Source organism: Equus caballus, chromosome 4, assembly GCF_041296265.1.
Source record: "Equus caballus isolate H_3958 breed thoroughbred chromosome 4, TB-T2T, whole genome shotgun sequence".
NCBI classification, from domain to species: domain Eukaryota; kingdom Metazoa; phylum Chordata; class Mammalia; order Perissodactyla; family Equidae; genus Equus; species Equus caballus.
The window spans coordinates 90,033,284-90,051,270 of NC_091687.1; the positions used below are offsets into that span (position 1 = coordinate 90,033,284).

Genomic DNA, 17,987 nt, shown 5'->3' on the forward strand with positions numbered 1-17,987 from the left:
ATTAACTTCCCTAGGTCTGAAATCGTACTGCGTTATGTAGGAGAATGCCTGTATTTTTAGGAAATGTATGCTGAATTATTTTGAGTGAACTGTCATAAAGTATTCAACTTACTTTCAAATGCTTCATTGGATAAAAATGTATATTTATAGAAAGAGATAAAGCAAAGTTGACAAAATTTTAACAATTGGTGAATCTAGATGAAGAGTATAGGGGCATTCATCATATCATTCTTTTGACCTTTGTGGGTTTGAAAATTTTCAAAATAAAAAGTTAGGAGTAAAAAAGAATTAATCTCATCTCTACCGCCTGACTTCTTACCAATTTAATGTGATGCAAAGAGCAGGCTTGTTCTAAACGAATCTGGGTGCTAATTCTGTGTTGCCTGGACAATGAGCTAGCTCAAACCAGGTATGGGGGGTTGGGGCTGAGGAAGGGGGCGTTTCCCAGCCTGAGGAATTGTACACAAGCTCAGCTTCCCATGGGACCTCTGGCTTCCTTTCTCTTGTGTAACATCCCAAGGCACCAAAAGTCTAGGTGCTGGGCAGCGTGTGTGTGTTTCCTAGACAACTCTGGTAAACAGCTGGCACCAGAATCCAGGCTGCTTGGTGCCAAGATAGTCTGATTATTCCTTTCACTGATAAGGCTACTCTCACACTTGCTCTGTACAAAAAGGAGATCAAAACAGCAACAGAGTTCCCTTCCCGGGAACACAAACCATTCTGAGGCCAGCATGTCAGCCAGGGACAATAAGAGGATGGGGTCTCTGTGCCCTCCCTTCTCTTAATGACCTTGACTTTGCAGGTTTCCTCTTCCCACAGTAAAACCTAATTTTTTAATCTGTCCCATATGATGTAGTGGAATTCAAATCAAGCCCTGGTGAATTAAAGTGGCAGCTGTAAAGAGACCCATCTTGCAAGAGAGCTGATATTTAAAACATAGACAAAACTCAGAAACCAAAAAGGAAAATGCTGATAAATGCTTTGGTGTAAAATATTTAAAACTTTTATATGGTAAAAGCAAATATGACAACAGCAACAAGAAAACACTGTAGAGACAAAAGACAAATGGCACAATAGAAAAAATTATTTGCAACCCAAGAGAAAAAGTGCTTATTTCTTTATTATATAAAGAGATCTTACAGTTTTATGAGGAAAAAAAATGAACAGAAAAATAGGCAAAGAATATGAACAAATATTTCATAAAGAAAAGAATGGTGAAAACTACTTAGAAAAAGCATTTAATTTCATCAGTGCTTAGAAAAGTGCAAATCACAACAATGGGATACCATTTTTACCTGCCAGATTGACAAAAAGTTAAAAGTTTGATAAAACTCAGTTTTAGACAGGGTATAAGTGAACTAAACTGTGGATGGAAATGGAGATTGGAACTATTTTGGGATTATGATCTGGGAACAGCTAACCCAATTTTAATGTACATATATTTTGACCTAGCAATTAGATTTAAAGGAATTTATACTGCAGAGTCATACAAGTTCCCAATGACAAATGTATAAGAATATTCATGGAAACATTGTTTATAATAAGAATAAGTGGAAATGATTTAAATGTTCTTCAATGGGGCAACAACTGAATAAATAGTACATCCAACAATTCAAAGATCTTGGAAGATCTATATGTGCCAACATGGAAATATCTGTATGTTATTAAGTGAATAAAGTAAAGTATAGGTGTTTAGGAAAAGCTCAATCTTCCTCCTGTGTGTCTCTCCTTTACTCTCACACTACTACCACACTCACAACACTTCTGACACAAGATGTGAGGGAGTTTTTCTCACACCAAGCAATTCTCTGTGACACTAGCTGGGTGTCCTACAATTTAATTCAATTTTGACACAATGTCCTGGAGATAGTGTTAGATCCCACAGGCTAGGGGCTCAGTCCCATGAGATCACACCCAACTTCAGGTGGCAATCTCAAGTAGCAGATCTGTAGGTTACCCACAACGTCCATCTGACTTGGCTACCAAGCAGAGGTTCCCATGACCTCCCACCCCTTGGATTTGATTATTTGCTGGAACTGCTCACAGAACTCAGGGAAACACTTACTTACTTTTACCAGTTTATTATATAATAAAGGATAATGTAAACGATACAGATGAACAAATGAAGAACTAGGGTGAGGTCTGGAGGGTCCTGAGCCAGGAACTTCTCTTCCTGTGGAGTTGGGCTGCATCACTCCCCCGGTGTGTTTGTGTTCACCAATCTGGAAGCTCTTCGAATCCCATACTATTGGGATTTTTATGGAGGCTTCATCACTTAGGCACGATCAATTATTAACTCCATTTCCAGCCCTTCTCCCCTCTCTGGAGAATTGAGGGGGGGGCGGTGCTGAAAATTCCAAGCTTCTAATCACGGCTTGGTCTTTCTGGGGACCAGGCCCCATCCAGGAGCCCACCTCACCAGAACAAAAGACACTCCTATCACCCAGGAAATTCAAAGGGATTTAGGAACTCTGTGCCAAGAAGCGGGGTCAAAGACCAAATATTAGAACAAAAGATGATCCTAGTGCTCTTATTACTTAGGAATTTACAAGAGTTTTGGAAGTTCTGTGCCTGGAATTGAGGGCATAAACGAAAATATATTTTTTCTATGATCTCACAATAGGACACTGTATATTATATGATCTGCTTTGTGTAAAGATGGTGCATACATTATACATGCTTATGTGGAAAGAATACACAAGAAATAGTTAACAGTGCTTACCATGGGATAAGAGTGGGAACGCGATTTTTCCTTCCGTTTTAAACTTTTTTGAAGTTTGAATTTATTTTTATGTTGGTATCTTCCTTTTACAAATTAAAAAAAGTGCATAGACTGTGCCTTGAAACAACTTTCAAAATGTCAATCGGTGCCGCTTCTGATCCTTTTGTAGAAAATAGTGTAATTACTGAAACAGGATGAGGCTATGTGTGGGTAAATTGATTTTAGCTGGGGATACAAATATGCAAATAATATTGAGCCACTGCAACTAGGTGTATGATTTTTAGAACCTAAGAGGGCTGAATCAGAGCAGGCACCAACCTTCTTAAGCAGTCCGCGGTCATTCACTCTTCTTAAATTGCTCAGGCCAAGCCTTTGGCGAGACTCCTATTGGAAAGCCACAGTAGCCCAGCAAGGAAAAACCAGTGAGGTAGGAAATTTTCTTTCTCCCTTTCCCTCTTTCTTGCATTTCTTCAGGTACATGGAGGTTAAGATAGAAACATGACGGGCCAGCCCGGGGGCGCAGTGGTTAAGTGCGCATGCTCCGCTTCACGGCGGCCGGGGGGTTCACTGGTTCGGATCCTGCGTGCGGACATGGCGCTCCTTGGCAAGCCATGCTGTGGTAGGCGTCCCACATATAAAGTAGAGGAAGATGGGCACGGATGTTAGCTCAGGGCCAGTCTTCCTCAGCAAAAAAGAGGAGGACTGGCAGTAGTTAGCTCAGGGCTAATCTTCCTCAAAAAAAAAAACAAAAGAAAAATGCTGGTTTCTAGAAGCTCTTAATAAAAAAATCTATCCTAATTACAAAAAAAAAAGAGACAGAAACATGATTCAAAAGTACTGAGATATGGGGAAATTTTGCAAAGGCCTTTGGATGATTCTTGTTCTTAATAAATGCACTATATTTGTGTCTGGCTGATCCTCTTTAAAACATCCAAGGTACTAATCTGAGAGGACAGCCTCTATCAGGGGAACATTTTCTGTTCCCAGTGGAGTGGCACATTCAGTTCCTGGTGCAGGCTTACTTAATTCCTGTTAGTCATTTCACAGCTGTATCTTGCGAAGAGAAAATCTCAAATACTTTTGGCTGGTCTCACAAGTAAACTAAAAACAAGACCTTCCTTCTTTTCTCACAGTGCTCATTTGTTTACAAATTTCAAGTCAATAAAACATGCCCATCTTTGTGGATATTTCTCCTAAATTTTTCAGTTGTCTGCTGATCTACCTACTTGGTTTCCAGTCTACTCATGTACCTAGATTTGTTGCCATAACATAGGCGGTAGATGCTGGACCACCCACTCCGGTTTGTCATTGAATCGATGATGCGATTTCTGTTTGGTGGTTTATGATTCTGAGGTTGTTCCAGAACTGCTTAAAAACACAGGTCAACTACCAAGTGAGACACTGGCTCTGATCAAGGTTTGTTTGTTATTTTTTAGGGTGTTTAAGGACATTAGATGAATGCGCAAATTTGTTATTGTAGAGTTGCTATGAATACTCAAGATGCACATACGGGATTATTATTGTAGGTTGGTTTGTGACAGCTGGCCCTGATTTAGTTATTTCCTCAAGAAGACACTTTGAACAATTATTTAAATACCTCCCCTCTGCAATTGCAATAATAATGATGATGAGGATTTTGCAACTGAATATGCAATTCGAGGTGCATACACTCAACTACTGTTTTTAGCTTGTTTCTCTTTTTACATTGATGTCAGCTGCTGTTGTCAGGATTATGGAAGAATAGAGAACCATTCTTCTATTGAGGATCAAACTACGTGAAAAAAGTAATCTGGGACCAATACAGGAAGTTATAAGAAAATGATTATATTTAGTATTTAAGGAGAGCTAACTAAGGTTTTTTTTTTCCTCCTTGGAGAGAGAAATATAGCATTTTCAGAACTTATCTGCTTTTAAAATTAACAATAAAATATCTTCTTTAATAATTATAAATATCTGACAATCGTTTTGCTCTATAGCATTATCAATTAAGGAACTGCAAATGGGAAAGATGATAAAAGAGGAGAGAAATGTGTGTGTGTGGGGACGATGGAGAGAATAGAGAGTAAACGAAATGGAGTCAGATGCACAAGGAATAGGGAGGTGAAGAGGGAAATAGATAAACAAGGGGTAAGAGGAATAAGGAAGAGTGATAGGGTGGGAGAACAGGTGAAGGAGACAGCTAGGTAGGAAGCGAGAGGGAGAGGAGAAAAATGGATAAAGAAGGAGAGGAAAGAGGGGATAGTGTGGGAGATTTAAACAAAAGCATTTACGTTTGTTTTTAAGATGAATGTGGGATCTCTCGAGTGTGGCATTTACACCACCATCACCTGTTACCAATTCTTTTTGAAATACTGATTAACCACTGTTCACAACTCCAAGTATTCAAATGATTTTAATTGTAGATCTGGTGGATAAGATGGGAAAGTCAAAATGGAAACCTTACAAAGTGGGTGTCCAAGCTAGCTGCCTTTGCAGTATCTGGTTTCTGGATGCTGACTTCTCAGGAGAAATTCCAAAGGGAGGAGGAGAGCGCAGCTGTCAATTGCTGGCAGCTTCCTGCCTGCCACTATTCTGAGACTTAAGGGAAAAAAGTTCTCAACCTTGGCAGCACACAGAAATCTTTTGAGGAACTTAAAAAATACATTGATGCCTAGGTCTCACCCCTAATATGTAATTGGTTTGGGATGTGGTGTGGGGATTTTTAAAAGTTCCCCATGTAATTGCAATATGCAGCCAAGAGTGAGGATCACTGCTTAGAGGCTTCCCTCTCAATGTGCTCATCAGAGCATCCTATTATAATGCTGGTTATGTTTTTGGGCAGTGAGAGCAGTGACCCAAACATTAAATTGCATAAAATCAGGCCCAAGGCCAGAGGTTCTCAACTTTTGCGTTATATATTTAGTAGCTGGCATTGCTGAAAATTGGTTATAGAGGTGAGGGGAGAAGATCATTTTGAGCTTCCTCGGAAATATATGGGAAGAAATAAATAAAAAATATCAGCATGATAAGAAAGGTCTCTATAAAAATTTGCGTTTGAGAAATGATTTGACCTGATTCCAACATTCTGAGGGCATCTGGTGACTCTTTGAAGACAAACTTCAGTTGACCTCCTCAGACTGATGGGAGATGGGGAACCAGGAGAGACGGTTTGCTTCTTTCCTGCTTGTTTGTTGTACTATATAGCTCAGGTCAGTCCTTTGTCCCACTGGACATCCCTGTGTTCCCTTATTCTCTGACCTGCTCTCCAAGCTGAATCTAGTTCTCTTTTCTAGTGTGGAGCCATCTAGAATTTGCTATCATCATGCTCTTCTATTTCTGTCATTCCCCAGTTCCCTCTATCTAGTTCCCTCTGTTTCAGCAACACTGAAACTTGTTTAACCTGCCCATTACCTGTACTAACATCCTGAAGGGGAAAAGGTAGACGAAGAAGCTATCCCCAGTCAGCCTGATCCTTTCATGGCACATAACATATATATATTCCCATTTATAGTGGCCTGGATACAAAGCTTCCTAATCCAGAAGGGATTCTAATATGATGACTTTCATGTGAAACAGGAAGAAAGGGTTGCCTTGACAGACCCACAGGGGCCAACACCGATAGGACTATGGGGTTATCTCTAGATGATTCTACTATGTTCTTGGGATAGATTTAATTAGGAAATACGATATTTGGCCTTTGGCCTGCTATTGCTACTGCTAACCACCACTATTATTACCTTATATTTTATATGCTAACCCTTTCTGAATGCTTTGTGTATTAAACTGTTTAATATCTATTTGATTGTGAACTCCTAAATTGCTAGGTGTATGCCAAGCACCTGGCACATAGTAGGTGCCCAATAAATGTTTACTGAATGAATGGATGAAAGTTTAAGCAGTCCAGGCAGTGAAGGTAAGAGCAAGCAGGACGAAGTAGGGGGGAAATGAGAAGAGCTAGTTCTGTTTTTTCCATCACAAAGACCAGGTTGAGCCCCGACTGTGGTAATGGGACAAAAGCACTGACAGATCCTGATTTAAGGATCCCCTTAACCTTAAACATACCCAGAGGTCTGCGATACTTTTTTCTAAAATACCTTCACTTTTCCCAAAAGGGCTTTTTGTTCCCAATACACTAGAAATCAGTGTTAACTGCTTTTTGGAATATGATTTTGTCAGCTTCGTGTGGATGTAGTAATTTGCAGAGCAACCCCCAGCAGTTGACAGTTCATCCACAGCTGTGTGGCGTTCGGACATTTCCTGGGATTCCTGCCCACCTCCTAGGCAGCTAGCAGTGTTCGCCAGGATACGTGCTCACCTGGGATTAACTTGGAACCAGGAGTGCTTTGTTGTGTCTGGGATTTTTAAAATTCTGAAAGGGTGAAGGCCAAACCCTACCTAATCCAGAAAATAAAAGTGCAGTAACTCATAATTTAAGATTTAGCAGGTGCTTAAAGATCATCTCGTCCACACTGGGTGGAAGAGGAAATTGCAGCTCTGACAGATTCAATGACAAGGTCAGCTGGCTGGTAGCTGGGAGGCCAGGTCTAGAATCTATATTCTTTGTATGGCACCAAACCATAAGCTGGGGTTCTCTGGATTTATGCCTGTGTGGAGGTAAGTGTTTAAGCTACTATGTGTTTCTTTTTGAAGCTCTTTTTCCTGGCCAGAGACTTCCTGATCCTCCTTCACACATGCTTCAAGGTCACAGCTCAGACCAAAGTGTTTACAAAAAACTAGGCACTTAACGAGAGGAATCATTGCCAGTTCCTGCACTCCCTCTGCCCCGGCTCCAACCAAGCTCAGCAAACCAAGGAAGGGATAAAGTGGTCTCTGGAAGCAGGAATTTCTAGGTTTGGATGCCAACAGGCAAAAGGATGAATTGTCTAATTCTCCAGCAGGCTGAGGCTGTGGCTGCTGCTGCTGCTGCCACCTCCTGGGAGAAGACAGACTCGAGCTTCATACCTGAAACTAGTTTTAATGTTCACCTGTGACTTGGGCAAAAACCCCACTGACTGGGCTGGGGGAAGTTCCTTTGTCATAGAAAATAAAAGGGATATCCCCTTACTTAACAAACAAAACATTGCTATTTGCTTTTCATCTGCTCCTTTCGGCAGTGTTGTGCTCAAATAAATGATTTCCAACAACAATAACAAAGTTGAAATGAGTTAAAATGAAAACTATGAGAGAACAGAAGATTGAGGCAGAGCCTTAGGAATACATCGGATTTTTTTCTCTTGGCCTGCTGAATTCTGAATCCTGAATCCCAGAGTGATAGGAATGCATATATTTGAGAATTGTATAATAGAGAGGGCACACATGAGTTTGGCAAATCTTAACCTCCAAGAATCTGAGTTTACTTGTAGGGCTGTTGTGAGGATTAATTGAGATAATGGATGTAAGTTCCTGGTGTGCAAGAAACGTTTAATGGGAATTATATTGGGGCAAGTTCACTCCTCTAATCCCCATGGTGATTTTCTTCATTTACTGACCAAAGACGGATTGGCAGCCCCCAAGCCTTTAATTCTTTCCAGTCTTCTGATCTATAGATGATCCCTCAGCTAATTCCTTTTATTTTTTTAAAAAATATAATCATAAATTAGTGCCATGGACTGCTTGTGCCCCTCCCCCATTCATATGTTGAAGCCTTAATCCCCAATGTGATGGTATTTGGAGATGGGGCCTTTGGGAGGTAATTAGGGTTAGATGAGGTCATGAGGGTAGAGCCCCTCTGATGGGATTAGTGCCCTTATAAGGGGATGAAGAGACCGGAGCTCTTCTCTCTCTGCCATGTGAGGATACAGCAAGAAGGCAGCCATCTAGGAATAGGGCTTTCACCAGACACCAAATCTACTGGTGCCTTGACCTTGGACTTCCCAGCCTCCAGGTGTGAGAAATAAATGTTTGTTGTTTGAGCCTTCCTGTCTATGACATTTTTGTTATAGCAGCCTAAGCTGACTAAGATAGAAACTAGTACACAGAAATGAGGGTGCTGCTGTAACAAATACCTAAAAATGTAGAAGCAGCTTTGGAACTGGGTAAGTGGCAGAGGCTGGAAGATTTTTGAGGTGCGTGCCAGAAAAAGTCAATACTGCCATCAAGGGACCTAAAGGCGATTCCGGTGAGAGCTCAGAAAGAGAAGAGGAAAGCTGGAGAGAATGTTTCCATCTTCTTAGAGAATATATAAATAATCACAAACAGAATGTTGGTAGAAATATGGATAGTAAAGGCCATTCTGGCTCAAACAGAAATGAGGAACATGTTATTGGAAACTAGAGGCAAGGTGATCCTTGTTATGAAGTGGCAAAGAACTTGGTTGAATGGTATTTGTGTTCTAGTTTTTTGTAGAAGGTTGGACTGGCAAGTGATGAAACTGGATATCTAGGTGAGGAGATTTCTAAGCCAAGTGTTGAAGGAGCTATTTGGTTCCTCCTGACTGCCTATAGCAAAATGCAAGAAGAGGGAAATGAGTTGACAGTGGAACTGTTGAGCAAAAAGGAACCAGAACTTAAAGATTTGGAAAATTCTCAGCCTGTCCATATTACAAAAAATGAGAAAGCATGTTTGGAAGAGAAGAATAAGAGTGTGGCTGATTGATCATTTGATAAGGAGATCAGTGTGGATGTGCACCACAGACCTAATCAGCCACCCCAGCGGGAACACAGCAGGTTTGAACTGAAGGAGACAGAGATGAGATGGAATAAAGGAAGGCTGTTGGACTTCTTGGATTTTACAAGACTGAGACCATAGAGCTATTTAGGTTGGGACATAAGTTATTCTTCAAGACAAGGGAAGAATGATCATGAAGGCAATTCAGAGATCAGGGCTGCTTCCACTGTTTCAAAAGATGAGGAGGCAGGGCATTGCCTCAGTTTCAACGGGCCAGATGGCTTCCACCCAAAGCCCTGGGGGTGAAGCTGCCAGGAGCTGTGGGGGCAGAGAAGCCTGGAGCCTTGGAGGTGCGGCCACCACCAGAGCTGCCAGGGCAGGACTACCACCCCAGGGGAGTCCAGAAGGCGGAGCATGGTGCTAAAGGGGATTATTCTCTAGCCTTAAGATCTTACGGAGTTTGCCTTGCTAGCCTTTGGACTTGCTTGGGACTCATCATCCCTTCCTTCTTTCCTCTTTCTCCCTTTTGGAATGGGAATGTCTATCTGATGTCTGTTTGGTTTTAGAGGTTCACAGCTGGAGAGGAATTTTGCATGAGGATAAGTCTCACCCATATCTGATTTAGATGGTATTTAGATGAGACTTTGGACTTTGGAGTCGATGCTGGAGTGAGCTAAGACTTTTGGAGTTGTTGGGATGGAATGAATGTATTTTGTATGTGAGGATATGCATTTCGGGGGTCCGGAGGTGGAAGCAAGAAGGTGTCTGTCTGCAAACTAGGAAGAGAGCCCTCACCAGATACTGAATCTATTGGTGTCTTGATCTTGGGCTTCCCAGCCTCCAGAACTGTGAGAAATAATTATTTGTTGTTTAAGCCACCCAATCTATGATATTTTTGTTATAACAGCCTAAACTAAGATAATTAGTAAGAAGAAATTCAGCAGGAACCAAGAGATTCAATTCAGGAAATATTTCTTGAATATCCACTGTGTGATAGTTATAGAGGATTTGAAGAAGAATAATGTAGGTGTAGATCTAAAAAGTTCCCATTAATTATATCAGGAAAAAGTAATTGAGAATTAGGTACTTGGGTTCTACATTCAGATCTGCAAACAGCCCAGTTGTGTAAATGACCTTAGACATGACATCTAACATATTTGGGTATTAGTTTCTTCATCTGTTGCATGACAATATCGTAAAGGGAAATTCTTCCATTTACAGCAGAGCTTGCCTAGGAGATAACACATTGAATAGTGTGTTGTGCTTCAACTCTCCTGACCAGCTAAAGCCGTTAAATAAACAGTGAACTTTGAATGACCCTAGTAAGCTAAAAAGTAAGACCCTTACAGGGCCTAGCTGAAGATTTTTTTTCCTGACCAAGGAAGTATGGCGCTTGTTTTAACCAATCATGTACAGAACTGCAGATTTATTCCAGCCTATTTAGAGTATTTGTTTCAATCTTTAATTAATGTAACAACCATGAAACCCCTGCCTAACAATTAAAAACACCTTCTTTTCCCCCTCAGCCAATTGGTGTGTTCCTGTGCCTTGAAATAATAAAACTAGCTGTATCACTTTTGCTTTTCAACTCTGGTGTTCTTTATTATTTGATGATATCTTATATTCAAGTAGTACTTTACAGTTTACCAAGTCTCTTCCCACTTTAGAAGAATGGGATTCAAACAGGAGGGGCCTTTGAACCAAAGAGATTCTGGCTCTATCACTGACTAGCTATATTTCCTTGGATACATTATTGTATCAGTTAGCGTCCCAGCTGGAAACAGATGACATTCTCAAATTGGGCAATTTGAGAGGTTTAATAAACAGACTATTTACAAAAATCTAAGAACATACCGGGAAACCACAGGGAGCAAGGGGAGGGAGTGGTTACTGGAACCTAGAATGAAAGACAGCTATATGGAGAGGCCACTTGGGAGGAGGACTTGTGACCTTTGGTTGACCGAGAGTGACCTTACAGAGAGGGAGTCAGGGGAGGGAATACCCCAACCTCATTCTCTTCTCTCCCGCACATCTGGAGGGGCAAGATAACAAACAATTATTTTAACTTTTCTGAGTCTCATTTTTCTCATTTGTGAAAAGGGGAATAATAGTATTTATCTCTCAGAGTTTCTGTAAGAATTAAATGAGAACTTAGGTTATATCACAGCAGACAAGTTAGGCACTCTTTCTTCACTTGATCTTCAGAACCCTCTTGTGAAGAAAATAGGATGGATTTTTTTTGCTGAGGAAGATTCACCCTGAGCTAACATCTGCTGTCAATCTTCCTCTTTTTGTATGTGAGCCGCCACCACAGCATGGCCGCTGACAGATGAGTGGTGGAGGTCTGCACCCACGAACTGAACCCGGGCTGCCAAAGTGGAGTGTGCCGAATTTAACCACTAGGCCACTGGGACTGGCCCCAGAATAGATTTTATTAAATTCACGTTATAGTGGTGGAAAATGAGACTCAGAGAAGTTAAGTGAACTTCCTAAGGTCTCATAGCTAGAAAAGTAGCAGAACTGGGACTGAAACTAAGATTTTGAATGTATACTCTTAGTTTCTTTCCCTAGACTATTCTTGTGGCCCTCTATCCCCTTCTGCAGAAGGCTTCCACAGATGGTTTCTTGTATCTAGAGCTGCTATATACCTGGAGCTATGGTGACTCTGCTACTTAGAGAAAAACTGACCCAGGGATCAGTGCCTAAGCCAAAAAAAGCAACCACTGATTCATTAGATATGAAGAAGTCCAAATGCCTATGAGGTGGCTTGATATAAGACTGACCAATTTAGGTCCCCATGTTAGATACTTGGCAATTCCTCTTGGATACCTATTAGGCATCCCCTATACGGTACATTGAGGTCAGAATTCTTGATTCCTTCTACCTTGAAACTGTTCCAACGCCAAATTCTCCCCTCTCACTGTCTACCCAGTGATGCAAACCCAAAACTCAGGAATTCTTTTTTTTTAAAAGATTTTTTTATTTTTCCTTTTTCTCCCCAAAGCCCCTTGGTACATAGTTGTGTATTTTTAGTTGTGGGGCCTTCTAGTTGTGACACGTGGGATGCCACCTCAGCATGGCTTGATGAGCGGTGCCATGTGCACGCCCAAGATCTGAATCGGTGAAACCCTGGGCTGTGCAAGTGGAGCGTGTGAATTTAACCACTTGGCCATGGGGCCGGCCCCCAGGAGTTATTCTTGATTCTTTCCTTTGCCTCCTGCCTTCCTTCCCTCATTAGCAAGTCTAGTTGGCTTTACTTCTAAGATATGTCCCAATTCAACCACTCCTCTCCATCTCCTCTGCTAGTCCAAGCCACCATCATTTCTTGCCTGGCTCCTATAATAACCTCCTGTCAAGTCTCCTCACTTCAACTCTTGCCTCTTTTCAACCCATTTTATGTTGTGCTGAGCGATCTTTATAAAATGTAAAGTGGATCATGCTACTCCTTGTCTTGAATCCCTGTGCAGGTCTCCTCTTCACAATTCCATGTCATGACTCCTTACCATGACTGTCAGGGCCCTCCTTGTTCTGATTCCTCTCTCCCCCTGTCACTATGCTCCAGCCACACTTTCTATTCTTTGAACACACCAACCCCTTTCCTGACTCGGGCCCATTGTACTTGTTTATTCTCTCTGCCTAGAATGTTTTTTATCTAGCCTTTGCATGGCTGGCACTTTCTCATTGTATAGGTATTAGCTCAAATATTACCTTCTTAGAGAAGCTTTCCTTTACCATCCAATCTAAATATTACTCTGATGTAGTTTTTTCTTAGGACTTAAAACACACAGACTAAAATTATCTAGTTGACGTATTTATTATATTTATTATATGTGGCCCTACTAGAATGTAAGCTCCATGAAAATGGGGCCCTTGTCTGACTTCTCTGTTTATCCCTGTCTCCCTTGTATCTAGGACAGGGCCTGGCATATCACAGCCTTTCAATAAAGCTTTTTTTTTTTTGCAGGAAAATTATAGTGAATGGTGACAAACCAAATACAATGTTGTCTCTCTGGGAAGTATTTACTATGAGAAGCCTACCGAGAAGTCATCAGAGAGTAAAAGATGATTGCTTTTAGGGGATGACAAGGTGACTGGGTCACTAGATCTGTTGGTCCCTGAAAAATGATGATCCATTGTCCAGTTCTCGAGGAGGCCATCAATGTGTCCCAATTTTTGAAGTGTGGGGGAACTAGAGGGACTAAATGGCCGTGATAGTTTCCAGGCCTTCCCCAAGTATCCTTACAATAAACCCCACCACCTAAGGCAATGCGCCAAAGGGAGAGGAGGTAAAGGTATATCCCTAGGAGATCTGAGCTATGAGCAGACTCCTGCAGATTTTAACATTTCTTTAGTCTTCTATTTTTTTTTGCTAGGAAATGTTCACCCTGAGCTAATACCTGTTGCCAATTTTTCTCCTTTTTTCTTCTTTTCCCTTCCCAAAAGCCCCAGTACATAGTTGTAAGCCCTTCTAGTTCTTCTGTGTGAGCTGCTGTCACAGCATGGCTACTGACAGATGAGTGGTGGGGTTCCACACCAGGAGCTGACCACGTGCTGCTGAAGCAGAGCGTGCCAAACTTTAACCACTGGGCCTTCACGCCTGGCCCCTTAGTCCTCTATTTTATTTTAACATTTACATAAATTTGGGTTCAGTATCATATTTATCTGTGTTTATGTTAACATATGAATGTTTTAAATTATTTTACCATTTGTAAAATCTGTGCTGTAGGAAAGCCATGCTATCCTGGGTCTTTACATACTCTGTGGCAATCATACCTCAGGGATAGATGTTTGCAGTCTGAGGAGCTCTGGCATTCTTTTTCTTTGCAACCCAAGTTCTCTTTCAGCACAATTCATTTATTCTTCAGTAAATATTTATTGAACATCTACTATGTGCTAGACACTCTATCAGGACTGAGGATACAACTGTGAACAAGATATACATGACTCCTACCTTCACGGGAGTTATACTTTAGGGAGGGAGAATGAGAAATAAAGAGGAAATTAAAATATATTGTGATTTTTGCTAAGATAAGGACGGAAACTCAGGGTGCCCAGGGAAATGTAGAAAATAGCACATACCCCCAAAATAGGTGATGAGGAATGATTTTTCCAGGAAGAAATAATCTGAAAAACGAGCAGGAGTTAGCCAGGTGAAGAATGGGGGAGAGTATTCCCGGCTTGGCTTAGACTAAGCCCTGGAGGCCAGAGAGAGCACAGAAGTTAAAGGAGACAATTCAGTGTGTTAGTTTATTGTGGCTAGAGTCAAGAATGTAAAGGAAAAAGGAGAGAGAAAGAAGGCTGGAGAGGTAATCAAGGCAGGATAGGCAAGGCCTCTGCTGAGGACTTTTGATGTTACCCAAAGGCATGGAAAGTCATTGAAAGGCACAGAAAGTCTTCTTAGGAAAAACTAGCTTAAATGTGTTTTTTAAAAAGATCACACAGGAACCATACCTCTATTTCTGGAAAAGAACAAGGACTCTACTTACATTAGGGTAAGAATTAGCAAATTCAGGGCCCCAAACTAATTGAACTGAGTCACCATCTTAATCTTCACCCCTTAAAAGTATCTCTTTCCCCCGAAGATAACCAGTACTCATCTTTGGGACTAACCTTCTCTGGCCTCTCCCACTGTCTCTGGACTCCCGGCTCGAGTCACTGGGGTTATAGCATTCCCTCCAGCAGCAAATCCTTTTCCGACATGCTGTAACACACCAAAGCACATGTGATTTTAAAGGCTAACATATCATGGCTTTTCTATTTGGCATTCTTGACCTGATATGCCAGTGCAGAACACTAATATGTTTTCCCCTGTGGAAACGGGAAGTCAGGAAAGGATTTGAGGAAACCTGGGCAGGTGAATGATTAGAACGGCAAAAGACTACAATTACTCAGGCCTTTCGACTTACTTGGTCATCACTGAGGAACCCTTTACATTTCTTCCATCCTCAGGTGCAGATGAAGACAGTGTCCGGGCTTTCAGGGGTAGAATCTCTTAGACAGTGAGTTGTGAGGACTTTGGCAATTGCAGTGGCCAAGCCAAGGAGTAAACATGCCAACCTTGACAAACAGGTACTTGATGGGAGCGCTTTCTAAAGTTGCCAGATACTAAGATCAAGTGACCTTTTTCAATGAGAAGCTGGCTTAACGCTCATAGGGCATTCAGAGCAGAAGCCTGTTATTCTCCCCGTGGTCTTTTTCGAGAAACTCTCCCTCTCTCTGGCTCTTTCTGAAATTTTGGGCCAAATTTCTGACAGAGTTAAAAGCGGGCAGCTTTACCACCTGGAAACATGACGACACACAGCTTCCCAGCTCCGTGAGGATTTTTCTGGTCTGTGGGGGAATGTCATTACTGAGCAGACCAATTCCACAGGATTAGGACCAGATGGCTCACAACCAATGTTTACAGTGAGAAGGGCATCGCGGACCCAAAACAGAACAGGGTGAGAGGACGCCGAGCATTTCCTTTTCCAGTCTCCATGTGACTCTGAAACACGGGACAAGACATTTAAAACCAGGACAACTCCAGAGGGAAAGGACATTGGCTGTTCCACTCCAATTCCCCTCGAGGCTGGTTCCCTAAAGGATTTATAAACTGGAGAGGGCAGCGGCTTCCAAACTCGCAAAGGCGTCCTCTGTCCAAGTTCGTCTTCTAGTTTCCCCTTCCTGGCCCCACACTACAATTTCTTTCTTTTCATAACATTCTTCTTGCCTTTTTCCTTACTTCAGCTTGGGAGAAAAGTCCTTTAGCCACTCCCTGCCGAGCGCCGCCGGAGAGCCCCTCAGGTGCCCACACTCCAGTGCTAGTTTGGGCAAGTCATTAAGGAGGGTCGGGCGTCGGAGACCCCAGGAGAAAATCGCGGACGCTCGGCCGCCTCACCCCTCCCCGCGGGGGTAAGGAGGCGAGTCCCAGCGAGCGGACGGCCCCGGCGGGCGGCTGCCCCTTTAAGAGCAGGCCCCGCCCCTCCCTCCTCCCGGCGCGGCCGGCGGTCGGTGGCGGCCGCTACGGTGCTGACAAGATGGCGGCTGGCGGGGCTGTCGCTGCGGCGCCCGAGTGCCGGCTTCTCCCCTACGCGCTACACAAGTGGAGCTCCTTCTCCTCCACCTACCTTCCCGAGTAAGTGCTGGGTTCCGGGCTCGTGCTGCCTACTCTTCGGCGTCAGCACAGCTGGGCCAGGGGGCGGTGGAGGGCGGCCGAGCCGAGAGGCCCAGGCGGGGCCTGGTGAGGGGGACGCGCGGCCTCCGGAGTCTCGGTCCAGCGGCCGAGAGCGTTTCCCGCCGCCGCCTCAGGGAGGGCTGAGGGTCCGGAGAGCGAGGTCGGGGGCAAGAGGCGAGGTGGGTGGCTGGTCCGCAGCGCGTAGGACGGCGGGGAACCGGGTGATGCTACGCCGGGGACTTGGGGGTTGAGGAGGGCTCGGGGGGAGGCGGCTCGGGGAGGTGGGGCAGGAGTCGGAGCTTTCGGGGTCCCGGCGGCGGGCCGGCTGGTGAAGATGTCTGAGGTCATCCCAGGCGGCCGGAGACCGGGGACCGTTCAGTCGATTGCTGCCGGGACAAAGTGTAACGCTGAGAAAAGGAGCGACTGTTCCCGAGAAGGTGGTGGTGGTGGTGGTGGTGGTGGTAGGGTCGTTAAAAGTGATTCGCTCTGGAGGAGAGGTCAAAGTCACGGAAGGCTGGAAAGTTGTGGAATCCATCTGAATCCTTGCAAGGCGGGAGACGTCGTAGGATTTACACAGGGTGTCTTTTCCGGCTGGCAGTTCTTGGAAGAGATAGCGGGAAGGAGGGACGCTACAGAAGAGTTCCATTATATGATGGCTCTGAAGTGGATTTGTATAGATACAGACCCGTTTCCCGACCCAGAAACTCAAGTATAGACAGAAAAGTTTGTCTTGAATAAATTTGACTTCCAGCGCCGGCTTGGTCTGGATTCCCGATTTAGGTGTGAAAAAGAGTTCCATTGCATTACTGCCGTATGTTTTCTGTAGCAGATTCCTTCAGAAATGCTGAAAGTACTTTCATACAGTATTTACTTACCTTTAGCTTATCTTGAGAGAAGGAGGAGATCTAACTCGAGTTTTGCATACAGATAGAGAAACTGGCTTAGTAAAGTTTTAAGATCTGTGCAGACCCTGAAGACAAGAGCTGGTTTTCCCCCTGGACCATCATCTCACAAGCCCAGGAATGACTTTATGAACCAAACAAGTTACAAATAGTGTATTTTTATGTTACTGAAAAAATAAAGTGACTAAATCTGTGAAGCATGTTCAAGGAAGTTTTCCAACCATATTTCAGAAATTCTCAAATTTGATTTCTCCAGTCATATCAGTCAATCTCAAAATGAAGCTGTGACTAGAAGACTCTGTCTTCACTGCCAGCCCCTTGTCCTATTGGCTAGATCAAGGGTTGGCAATCAGGCCTTCAGTAGGATCCGGTCTAGTCAAGGGTGCCAAGTGCTGTGTGGTCTGATCTGGGCCGTGTGGCCTGTTGATGGCTGCTGGATGGCTGTGTCCCTGATTGATGCCGGAATCCAACTTTTAATTTGGGAGTGAGCCAGGTAAAGATTCTAGCCCTCAGCTGGAGTTGAAATGTGGTCGTAGGTACTTGCCTTTGGGTTTTCAGGGCTAACAAATTCTTGAATCTGAGGATAATCAGCGTTTTTCTCTAGCCAGGTTAGGATCACAGACAG

General features: G+C 43.2%; 1 protein-coding gene and 1 long non-coding RNA gene across 26 annotated transcripts in view; one reads left to right on the forward strand and one right to left on the reverse strand.

Moving 5' to 3' along the window:
- LOC106783100 (uncharacterized) overlaps window positions 1-16,226 on the reverse strand; it is a 58,012-nt gene extending 41,786 nt beyond the window's left edge. Inside the window, exons 1-2 of one of the 2 annotated variants that reach the window (XR_002807609.2) lie at window positions 15,214-15,351; window positions 14,918-15,008 (exon numbers count right to left, since the gene is read on the reverse strand). This is a non-coding gene — a long non-coding RNA (uncharacterized lncRNA). Of the gene's footprint in view, window positions 1-14,917; window positions 15,009-15,213 lie in introns of both variants that reach the window. The other variant, XR_001380631.3, reaches the window with a different exon arrangement.
- Window positions 1-17,987, forward strand: part of MKLN1 (muskelin 1) — a 312,981-nt gene that overhangs the window by 132,342 nt on the left and 162,652 nt on the right. The window contains exon 1 of one of the 24 annotated variants that reach the window (XM_001500999.6): window positions 16,281-16,421. The exons of 19 other annotated variants lie outside the window; for them this stretch is intronic. In XM_001500999.6, the coding sequence (XP_001501049.1) occupies window positions 16,324-16,421 (98 nt within the window). In that variant the 5' untranslated portion in view covers window positions 16,281-16,323. Of the gene's footprint in view, window positions 1-16,280; window positions 16,422-16,452; window positions 16,640-17,987 lie in introns of those variants that run through there. 4 more of the 24 variants (XM_070265085.1, XM_005609411.4, XM_070265093.1 and 1 more) reach the window with 4 other exon arrangements.